The following is a 12,260-nucleotide window of genomic DNA, read 5'->3' on the forward strand; positions in this document are numbered from 1 at the left end:
TTTTCATGAGACCCACTAAAGATGAAGCCAAAAAAAAAAAAAACATAAAGGAGCTACTTAAGAACATTTATGTTAGGTATAATGCCCAGTGTGGCCTGGGTGACCTTTTGACATTGGAGCATCTGCAGACTTTGTTTTTTTCCCAGCTTATTTGGTAGTTTTCTATTTTTTTCCGTCTTTCCCTAAGAAATCTCACCTTAACATCGGACTCATCTTTAGAGACTTAAAAAATTATTCTTTTTATAATGACTCTACTTCTATATTAATTATATATCTTTTGTAGGTTTGTTTTATTTAATTTCTGCATGTTATTTATTCATTATTTATTATTCTTACTTAATTTTAATTTGGTTTTGATTTGCTTGTCACTATTTCTTTTCATCTTGTAAAACACTTTGAATTGCATCCTGTATATGCAAATGTGCTGTAGAAATAAATGTTATTGTGCCCATGATCTGTTTAAAAAAACTGTTGCAACAAGTATATCTGTAGTTAACTATCAATAATGTTAAACAATGTTAATGATAAATCTGTCAAATAAAGACTGATTATTATATATACCTATTTTTGTTGGAGCACAGTTTCCATGTGCTTTTGAGTTTTCTAGGTAGCAATAGAATGCAATACATTACTGCTACACTGTTAATCTAATTTTCATTTAGATATTTATCTTACCCAGTAATTTTACCCTCTTTACAATAAAAAATTCAGAATGTTGAAAGCAGAAAAAGAAAGGTATATGACTACTTTGGGTGATGAAAGTAAAAAAGTTGAAATCATGCCCAATGGAAATATTCAGAATGACCATTTGAAATACAGTGATCCTTCGCTATATTGCGCTTCGACTTTCGTGGCATCACTCCAACGCGGATTTTACATGTAAGCATATCTAAATATATGTCCCGGATTTTCACTGGTTCGCGGATTTCTGCCGAAAATTGGTCTTTTAGTTTATGGTACATGCTTCCTCAATTGGTTTGCCCAGTTGATTTCATACAAGGGACGCTATTGGCAGATGGCTGAGAAGCTACTCAATCAGAGCACATATTATGTTTAAAAAAAACTCCTCAATAATATACAATATTTTTCCCGCTCTGTGCTTCGTATACTTAAAAGCCCGAACAGCACGTATTGATTTTTGATTGTTTGCTTTTCTCTCTCTATCTCTCTCTGACATTCTCTGCTCCTGATAGAGGGGGTGTGAGCAGAGGGGCTGTTCGCACACTGGCCTAGAGAATACGGACCCTCCTCTGAAAAATGCTGAAAGACTACCTTCACATTGCTCCCTTCCTTGCGGCAGCTTTGTCGCGGTGCTTCGCATACTTACTGTAAAAGTCTGAACAGCACCTATTGATTTTTGATTGTTTGCTTTTCTCTTTCGGTCTCTCTCTGACATTCTCTGCTCCTGACGCGCACTCCACTGAAGAGGAAGATATGTTTGCATTCTTTTAATTGTGAGATGGAACTGTCATCTCTGTCTTGTCATGGAGCACAGTTTAAACTTTTGAAAATGAGACAGATGTTTGTTTGCAGTGTTTTAAAGTCACTGTCTCTACAACCTCCTGCGTTTCTGTGCAAATCTGTGACCCACATGTGACAATATAAAAATAACAATATAAACGTATGGCTTTTACTTTGCGCATTTTACCTTTCGCGGGGGGTTCTGGAATGCAACCCCCGCGATTGAGGAGGGATCACTGTATGCCAGTTTTCTTATTTTGCTCTGTTGTTGTGCATCTCTATTTGGGAGTTTTGGGAAAAACACACGGTCCCTGCTAATCTCCTGTACAATTTATTTAAAGATCAATAATCAATTTGCACTCATTCTGCTTATGAAAACAGAAATTAAAGGAAACATACAAGGTTGGCACTGTATTGCTTCCAATCCAACATAAAGTAACATGCCATTTCATCATGAGAAGATTATTTTATTTTATTTTATATAAAAGAATTAAGTGATAGATGTATATCCCATAAGAGAAGTCATGATTTATAAACTTAACTAATTTAGTTTAATATTGTTGGGGCAGCACTGGGCACAAGGCAGAAAACAACCATGGTCAGAGCACCAGTCCACTGCTGAGCCCATTGATGCATACACCCGTACTCACAATGTGGAAATTTTAAAATTTAGAGCTGAACTTTAATAAGGATATGTAAGGGAAACTGGCATGACAGCAGGTAACCCTACGATCAAATAGTGGTAACATGCAATAATAGATGGAACTTCAGTTTTAGGAAATGCATCAATGAGAAGCTGTTACATCCCTACAGAAGATGGCAAACTCAAAGTCATCTGAGTGTTTGATGAAATCAGTTAATTGACTGTTCGAACATTCACTACTGAAGCAGCAGCTCAGATCCTGCCCTCGCACGATCAGATAGATAGATAGATCAGATACATTCCTCACATTAGACCAGTGTCCTATTGGAGACTATGTTGAATGCATGTATGATGAAAAATTATATTGGTGTGATTCATGAAAAGATTTAAGCAGAATCAGACATCCTGATAGGTCTTTCCATTGGCCACTTAGAGACAATATTTGTTAGGTGCCATTACAGTGTGTCATTGCACTGTTCATTGCACCTAAAACGGACAGAGGGAGGCAGATATGCCCTACACTCTGCACTTTGACTGAAACAGAAATGAAATGGGTCACATTCCTGCTGCTGCTGCAATGCCAAGATGTTAACATTTCATTATAACTAATGTTGTATTTAATGATATATTAAGCAGCTGCTGTTTGTGTTGTGTTTAATGTGCCTTTTCATTAAATTTAAAACAAAGTTAGTGATGAAGAACATGATAATTATCATTATTGACAAATTGTGAATTTAACCCATGTTTAGAATGGAAAATAAAAATTTAAGAAAAAGAAAGAAAAGTAAGACTTGTTTTTTTGAGAAAGAAGGGACCAAGTAGTATACAGGAAAATAATTTTAAAAATGTCTGGACATTCCCATAGTGCAATGAGCTGGTCTGAAAATTAGACCCAAAATGATTTTTTCACATTTGAGAGGTCTGCTGGTCAAACCCTGATTAAGGTTCTTCTTTGTTTATAACCGTTTGAAAAGCCCTGTGTATATGTGTAAACATGGAAAAAAAAATCACCAGGCTTTATCAATCAAAAGTATGCTTTCTGAAAGGCTAAACATGGCAAAGCCATATCATTTTTGAAGGTCTGCTCTTACCAAGTGGTGTCATCTGAACCAAATATTTTGATTTTGTTACATACTATACCTTTATGGTACTAGTATGCAAAATGTGAGCCAGCTAATTGGTTTAGTTCTTGAGATGTGGTCTTGTGAAATTGATGAAAAAATAAAGCCGTCTTAAATTTGACACCCCTCTTCCCTCACAAAATTGTCTGCATTTTGGAAAGTATTTATTTTACAGCAATATAATTTTACAGGGTGTCTCTTGGATAACATGGGTACACCTTGTATTTTTTCTGAATTTTTTGAGACCGAACTGCATGGGATTTCTGGACAATTAGTTGATTTGACATGGAATGCCCCTGCCATAGACAGACATCCTGTTAATTTAATAAAAGCATAAAATATAATCAGTCTTTCTCTGTAATTAGAGTTTAGCTGCTGCTACTACTGCATTTAAAAACTGTGAACTTTAAAATCTCTCTTGGATTGAATTGAAAATTCATAAAAATGCTTTCCTTCAAAGTTCTAAATGTGAATGCCAAATGTTATCTTCTGAACAGTTTTATTAGATGTTATCAGTAGGAACTCTTTAGACTATTGATTGCCAGTTGTCCATAAAATTTTGCAAGAAGTACTTCATTCAAATTACAGACAAGACATAAACACATGGGCATAGAAATTTTTTTCACTACAGAATATTCCATCCATAAATTAAATTTGAAGAAAGTAACAATCAGTTCAGAAAAGTAGAGTTAAGCATTACCTGCAAATTGGTTATACCTGGAAATGTTTTAATAGCAATGGCATAAGGAATATGCAGAAAGATACAAAAAAAAGAAGCAAAAACATGTTGAGTTCATATTATTCATACACAAGAGGTTTTTCAGGCCAAAATATAACAGGTTTATCTATAGTATGACATTAAGGTCAATCTCATATCTATATATTATGGTATTTTTAAACATCAAAAGTGTTTTCTGCATCTAGAGAAAACACCATCACTTTATATTCTGATAATTATGTGATATCCATCTTACTAAATAGCACGGAAGATTAAAGAAAGTGTGTGCCTACGTTAAACTCAGTCTTGTCCAATGAAACCTAAAGGCAATACATCTTCTGTATGACTGGAAACAATTGGTTTTAATCCACTATGATTCTTAGTTAATTTTGGTGTACTGGTTGGTACGTTCTGTTAAGGAATCCATTCATTACACCTTAGTGTTTCTAAATTTAAATGAATAAAACACTTCATTAATCTTCCTTAAATACCATAGCCATTTAAAGATGAAAACCAGTCTTGACCCATCTGTGTTATTAATTTTCAAGAGATTTATAAACTTATCTCTGTTTCATTTGTATACTAAAATTTTAATTTGCCTTTCCAGACATTCAATATGCCTGTTTATATGCCTCATCACAGTGTGAGAAAAGAGATGCACAAGATGAAATATTCTCTATATACACTGTTTCTTTCAGTATATGAATTAAGAAATTATTTGGTATCTGTGGTATGCCTTAAAATATCGCTGCAAGGATATGCCAGGAAAATCCTGGACAGAGTTAGTTTCAATAAAGAAATACATCTGTAAGAACACATTTAATAAAGACATTGCTTGAACATAGTGCTTAAAATGCTATGAATGGAAACAATACATTACTTCCAGTAACAAAGGAGCTTAGCACAATTAGATAATCAGCTAGATCAAAACAAATTATAGCTAATACAAAACGTCAATCTTGTGACACTGTGATGCACTAGACAAAAATGTAAAGTAAAAAATGTGAAAAAAATATCTTGCTATTAATTTTTCTAATTTTCTAATTTATTCATAACCATAACCAAAGTCTATCCCTGCAGCACAGCAGAAACCAGTCCTGAATTGCTAGTCAATCATTGAGCACATTCACATCAACATTACACTCACCAGTCCCCAATAGTAATGAGCATGGAGTTTGCTTTACCACAAATTCGGTTAAAAATCATGGAAATGTTTGAGTACTTCACTGAACTGCAGGAAATGCATTGAAGTCAACGAATAAAAGGGAATTTAACTTTTGAATGGACTGTAATAGCGCAATGGCCTTTAAAGTGTCCCTGAGTGTTAGAAAGTGTCTACCAACTATGCTGGACTGATAATTGTGGCTTATTATTATGGTCAAAAATTTGAGCCCAGTTATAAGACGTCAGTGCCAACTGATAACCAATGTACCACCATGCCTAGAGCAACAAAAGACGAAGATAGAACAAGAGCCACAAAAAATACAACAAATGACAACAAACCAGCAATAAGTAAAAAGTATATCATTGCGCTAACAGACTTCCAACATTTAGGGCACTAATTGCCCGTGACATGCAGAATTTTTTGAGGTTGAACTTTAGCCAGCGTACACAAGTCACGAGGATGGTGGTGTCCACACAGCTGGAATATCTTTTGTTTCCGATCTGTCTGTGTAGTTGCTCTGACCTTTATTTTTCCATTAAGAAGATAGGGAAAAATAGTCATTAATCTTTAGTTATTATTTTTCAGGGTCTCATATGGTTTCTAACTTTGGGGGTGGGTACTTCTGTAGAGGAGAGGTTTCAGGCTCCTTTAAACTTTGTTTTGACTGCTGCCATGTCTTGTGGCTAATTGCATATGCATTCAGGATGTGACACTTCCTTTACATGGATCTGGAATGTGGTTGGCAACAGGACAGGGCCTTCCAGCCACAAGATCTGGGAGACTGGTTTGTGCTACTGCACTATTTCATACTGGCAATCTCTGTTAGGGACGGTTTATACTTCACGCTCAGAATGCGTACGCGCCTGCATCATGGCTGCCACACGTTCCCAGCGTTCATTTCACCAGCACTTCACTTCCAGATAATCAATCAAGGCATGAGCTGGGAGAAGTTTGTGCCCGTTCTGCAGCTGTGGGGGGATGGAATAGTAGGCTGCTTGCTGCTTGTCTTTATCGGCACATTTACAGGACAAAAGACTGTGACGAAGAGGTGCGAACGGATTTAAGGTGGGCCGGATCTACAAGTTTTTTTGTAGGCTCTGGTAATTCTAGTCATAAACAGTGGTATAAAGAACAAAAAGAAGTTGATCGAGTGACACTGAGTGTCGGAGAAACTCGAAAGCTCAAGTTCAGAAAGTCGCACAGTGCCCGAAAATAAAAAAGAAGTTGTCAGATATCAAAGTCGCTGTGAAAAGGCGAGTTGTAGCCCACTGTCCGAGTGTCATATGAAAGCTTGTTGGGTTACAGAGAAAAAAAATAGGTATACAGTGGGGGATTCTTAAATCTTTTAATTTACTAGTTTCTTAAATCCCATCGTAATTAAAATAGCATGTTAAATGCTTTGTTTTGTATTTGATCTTCTATGTGCTCTGTGTGTGTGAATCACTATGTGATTCTTAAATGGGCTTTCTCATCCTCCAACAGGACATAGAATCAATTCGTGATATTATAGTATTAAAATACTGAGATGTATACTTGATATCATTTTTATGATGATATGAGTTAAAGCATGTTATTAAACATGGGAACATGGTGGCGCAGTGATTGTCCATGCCTCACACAAGATGCCTGCTGCGCCGTGTGTGACCTTTGATGAAATAATTTACTGCAGGAGTACTGTCTCTTTCAAATGTACTTACCCCCAAATACCCAATCAGCTCTGTAATAGACATTAAGCCATCTGTAAGCTTAGAACGAAGATTCTTCAAAACTTTTAAGGAACACTGAAATATCTTCGTACTACATGTCAAATTATTCTATTCATCCAGTGTCGCTCCAGTCCCAGCAAGATTACAGCGCGAGGCAGGAACAATCCGTGAACGGAGCGCCAGCTCCTTACTAGCGCTGCAACACTGTATCCTCACATTTATTTATTAACAATATAGATTATTTAAATTAAGTTAAAGTTTTATCTGTATAATATAATAAACATATTTTACTGCATGTCATCTTAAAAATGATATTGTCATCATATATAAATACATGCTTTATAAAATGGCTCAGGTTGTGCAATATTATAACTGTATCGCAAGTTTACAGTGAGGTAATTGCACTTATAAGTACAAACAGGTCTATAAAGAGCACTTGATGGACTGATTGAGTGCGTTTATACTTCTTGGAATGAAACTGTTTCTGAACCGCGAGGTCCATACAGGAAAGGCTCTGAATCGTTTGCCGTTTGAGAGCACTTCAATAGACAGCATGGCTGAGGCAGCGTGTGCTTGATGCTGTATACAAATAATTGTATCTGCTGCTGTACAGCTGTGATTCCCCACTCAGATACAGTGATATAAATACTCTGAGTGGTGCAGCGAGAGTAATATGGAAAAAGATGATCCACTGTGGCAACCCCTAACGGGAGCACCTGAAAGAAGAAGAAGGTGCAGTGAGAGTAACAAAGCTAAAGCAGATATTGCATTAAGAATAGTTTGACCATTCCGTGGACCGTTATACATATTGTTACAGGTTAATTACAATCACATGCATTACACTAATAAACAATATGCAGTTAATTTCAGTGTATTTATAAAGCCGCGTCAGGAATGTGGATCTAAAAAAGAAAGGAAAACCACACTGGCACAGTAGCACTGCTTTGACGCTGGGTGCCACCAGCCTGCAAAACTGAGTGTAGAACTTACGTACACCAGGGTATGAGCTACTGTGGAAATGTGCATGGCTTTACGCCAAGTTTAGGTTTTATACATCGCGATTTTTATGGGAAACGTTTGGTACACACCATTTATACATGAGTCCCCAGCACACATAAAAAACAACAGATACAGGAGATACAAATCATGAAATACATGTGTATAAGTAATTTACAGAGTCAATATTCTTTAGAAAAATAAATATTTTGTCGCACATACACATCAGACGGTCACCTTCCATGTTCTTCACAGTTAGGTGATGCTGAAGGGGGGACCTGCCTCCATTAACTACCTTGTCTTCTTTTTATTCCGCGGCATGGAAACATTGCCCAGTGAGGACAACTAACTCCGCTCCTTCTGCTCCCTGAGCTATAAATTCAAGACCACGCAGAGGAAAAGTGTCACATATGGAGTAAGTGACCAAAGATAGGAGCTCCACCAGTTGACTGACAAGAAAGAGCCTTACAGGAAGCCTTAATTACCCAATCATTGAGAGGCAACCTTATTTTGTTTAAATGAGTGTTAAAACGCCTTCACACATTGCTTTATTTGAATAATTTTGACAAGTAAGCAGAGGCAGTCGGCTTGACACCCTAAAGAGCTGCGTTTGTATCAACTAGTAATTCCTCAGATAACCACAATGTATAAAGAACTGACTGACATAATATTTAGTAACATATATGTAATTGAATGACATATTTAATAACACTAAAACAATTGCATAAAAAAGCATTTAGTAGGAAAATGTAATTTAAATATTAGATCTGGCTCATGCTAAATGTTCTTTCCTAAAAGCTGCCAATATTAGTCAATCTCATCTTCATTATTTCTTTTTATGCATTAGAATTGCATATTTTATTTACTTACAATGTTCATGGCATTTTGCAAGTGTTTCCAGGTCATCCACATGGTAATAATCATAACCAGATGTACCAAGAACTTCAAAAGGTAGATAACCTATTATAGGGGGTGCCCTAAAAAAGGAACACAAACTAAGGTAAACAACCCATTTTGCTAAAATACACATATTACAAAATGTATGAAAATTAATTTAATATCACAGTGTCCCATAAATATGAAGTGTAAATTACAACCTCTCAGATTTATATTTACAAGCAGCTAATTGAACTTTAATTTTAGGGGTATTTAAATAAACAGAAACCAACAAAACTTATTTAACCTTGAATTGAAAATAAGCTTACATCAGATTATGGAAATATGCAAAACAAAGAGACACAAAGACAAACCTAATGCTCAATATCATTTAAGATTTTAGTTTTTTATTTTGTACAGTATTTTTCTTCCTGTGCTAATGCTAACATTTCATTGCATGCCTCTGTAAATCATGCAGAAATAATCTGAAAACAAACATATAAATTTCAATTCTAATATTTTAATATGGGAGAAATCTGTGATTACATATCACATTTTGCTCTGATATTCTGTAGTTATTCAATTTCACATACACAGTCTTTGCATTGATAGAGACAGCACTAATGAGAAAGATTTGAAATGTTATTCAGGTAATTTAATATCAAACCTATGACAGAGATTAGATTTCTACCTCCAAGTTAAGTAAGAATACTGAAACATACTGTTCTAATACTAATATTGAGTTTATCTATTCAACTGTGTTTATTATTTTGTGTTCTCACATTTTTCTTAATTTTTCCATCAATAAATTCATACTGTGTGTATTATTCAAGAAGAAATGCTGAATATGTGCTCCTGTGAGTGAATTTTGATAGAGATCATTTATAAATTCAACACGGACATTCAAAACAACAACTAGTGAACTGTCTATGTACAATTTTAAAAGTTATTTATTTTTTGAGTGGGGTATGTGTGCTGGCCCTCATTGTGGGAGAACCATCTTTACCAAAAGGTAAGTGCATACCAATCTGTCATATCATTAAAACCACTGACAAGAGAAGAAATACAGATTATCTTGTTACAATGGCACCGGTAAAGGGGCAGAATATATTAGGCAGAAAATAAAGTCAGCTTTTCAAGGTTATGTTTTGGATAAGTTTAAGGATCTCAGCAACTCTAGCAAGGGTCAAATTCTGATGGCTAGACGAATTAATCAGAGTGTCTCCAAAAACAGCAACTCTTGTGGAGTGCTCCCAATCAGGGCTATGGAGTCGGTAGATAAATCCTTCGACTCCGACTCCTTACTTTCCAGTACTTCTTACTCTGACTCCTCTGTATTTAATATGCTAATGTATTTTCCATGTTGATTGAAGGAAGGCAACATACACGTCATTTAACCACTTAACTACTGGATGGGAAGCTGACTCTCTAGCGTATTGGCCAGTTTAAACAAAATACAAGAACCCCTGAACACACATCAGGCCATAGCACACACCTACACCTACATCATTATACTTGTTTACACTCAAATGAACTTGTTAAACACATTATATCTGAAATAAAATTAGAACACTTTTTGTAATGTACCATAATCCAGATTACAATATATGAATGTCAGGTTGTATATTAGCTCAGGTGAACTTCACACTAGTAACACAATTATGCATTGGCTTTATTCTTACATCAGAGAAGTACTTAATTATGACTATTGTTTGTGAAGTGGGACAATTGAACTAGCTCATTACAATTTAAATTTATTAGGAGTCAGAATCGGTACATTTTTGGCGACTCCAACCCCAACTCCAGGTACCCAAAATTGTCTCCAACTCAGACTCCTCGATTCCGACAGCCCTGCTCCCAATATGCAGTGGTTAGTATCTCCCAAAAGTACTCCAAAAAATGACAACTGGTGACAGCATCATGGGCACCCAAAGCTCATTAATGCATGTTAAGTAAATGCTACACGGTCTGGTCCTATCCTACAAAAGGCCTACTATAGCACAAATTGCAGAAAAAAAATTATGCTGGCCATGAGAGAAAGGTGTCAGAACACCTTTTGTGTACCACCACTGAAAGTGCCTGTCCACCACTGAAAGTGCCTATAATGGGCATGTATGTATTAGATTTGGACTATGGAGAAATGGAAGAAGGTGGCCTGGTCTGATGAATCACGTATTCTTTTAGATTATGTGGACAGTTGGGCATGTGTACTGTATGTCATTTATCTGAGGAAGAGATGGCAGCAAGATTCACTATGGGAAGAAGGCCAGACAGCAGAGGTAGTGTGATGTTCTGGGCAATATAAGGCTGGGAAACATTCCTGGCATTTATGCAGATGTTAATTTGACATATATCACCTATCTAAAAATTGTTGCAGACCACAGACATGCCTTCATGGCAATGGTATTCCATGATGGCAGGGGCTTCTTTCAGCATGATAATGCACCCTGTCATATTGAAGACATTTTTCAGGAAAGAGTTCAATGTGTTGATTAGGCCTCCAAATTCCCCAGATTTCAAACCAGTTGAACCTCAAGCACACACTAAGAAAACCAAGTCTTATCCTTGGAGGCTGCTAGTACTTTGGGCCCACAAACAGCAAAACACCTGCAGAATTCTTGTGGAGTCCACACCTCGAAGGTTCAGAGCTGTTTTGGTAGTACGAAAAGGAACTGCACAATATGAGGAGGATAGGTATAATGATGTGGCCAATCAGTGTATAATATAAATATATCTGGGTGGGCAAAAGTAGGTTTACAATTGTTTGTATGGAAAAAGGCATGCAGGTTATGATTATTACAATAGCTTTATTAACTCTATTAACTCAAAAGAATGTCACAATAGCACAGTGCATTTACATACAATCTCATAAGTCCTCAAATTGCCAGCCTCATGTACTCACAACTGTAAACCTACTTTTTTGTGTATATGTGTATATATATATATATATATATATATATATATATATATATATATATATATATATATATATATATATATGAAATGTATTTTTATTGGTATATGAATTTCATGCTTTGCACCTTAAACTAATTTGGATGATCCAAGAAGCAAATATAAAATGACTTCAAACCCCACTTGACCAGCATTTTAAGTCACTTATATTTCTGTTGTTAATAAATGGATGCAACTTCAATTTACTTTCCTTTTACTAAAACAGTATACATAATGCATACAACTTAAATATACCTCAAAATCAACAATAGGCTACTTATTGAAATGAAAGACAGTGATGGCAAAATAAAAGAAAAAAAAGAATGTTACATATGTAAAACCGAAAGTGTCTTTCTGCTGAGAACATAATATTCTGAACCACAGGTTAAGTGATCAGCTACATGTAAAATTAGCAATGAAATGTCACTATTATTTTTCGTGTATTCGTCAACTTTCAAAAGCACAAAGCAAAACTGCCTTGCTACAATCTCACTTTGTATATTGTTAAAAATAACAAACACAACCTATTATTCAAACCTTTGTAATTTTTGTGAGTGTGTAAAGTACAAATCTATAGATTGTTCAGAGTACCCTTAACCTGGTTTTCTCTAAACCTTTAAAT

At 35.6% G+C, this 12,260-nt stretch overlaps 1 protein-coding gene across 1 annotated transcript in view; it reads right to left on the reverse strand.

Annotated features, from left to right (window-relative positions):
• Positions 1-12,260, reverse strand: part of clocka (clock circadian regulator a) — a 193,086-nt gene that overhangs the window by 42,096 nt on the left and 138,730 nt on the right. Inside the window, exon 9 of the mRNA XM_039752875.1 lies at positions 8,681-8,787. Coding sequence (XP_039608809.1) covers positions 8,681-8,787 — 107 coding nt within the window. The remainder of the gene's footprint in view (positions 1-8,680; positions 8,788-12,260) is intronic.

This window comes from Polypterus senegalus, chromosome 4 (genome assembly GCF_016835505.1).
Source record: "Polypterus senegalus isolate Bchr_013 chromosome 4, ASM1683550v1, whole genome shotgun sequence".
Classification (NCBI taxonomy): Eukaryota; Metazoa; Chordata; class Cladistia; order Polypteriformes; family Polypteridae; genus Polypterus; species Polypterus senegalus.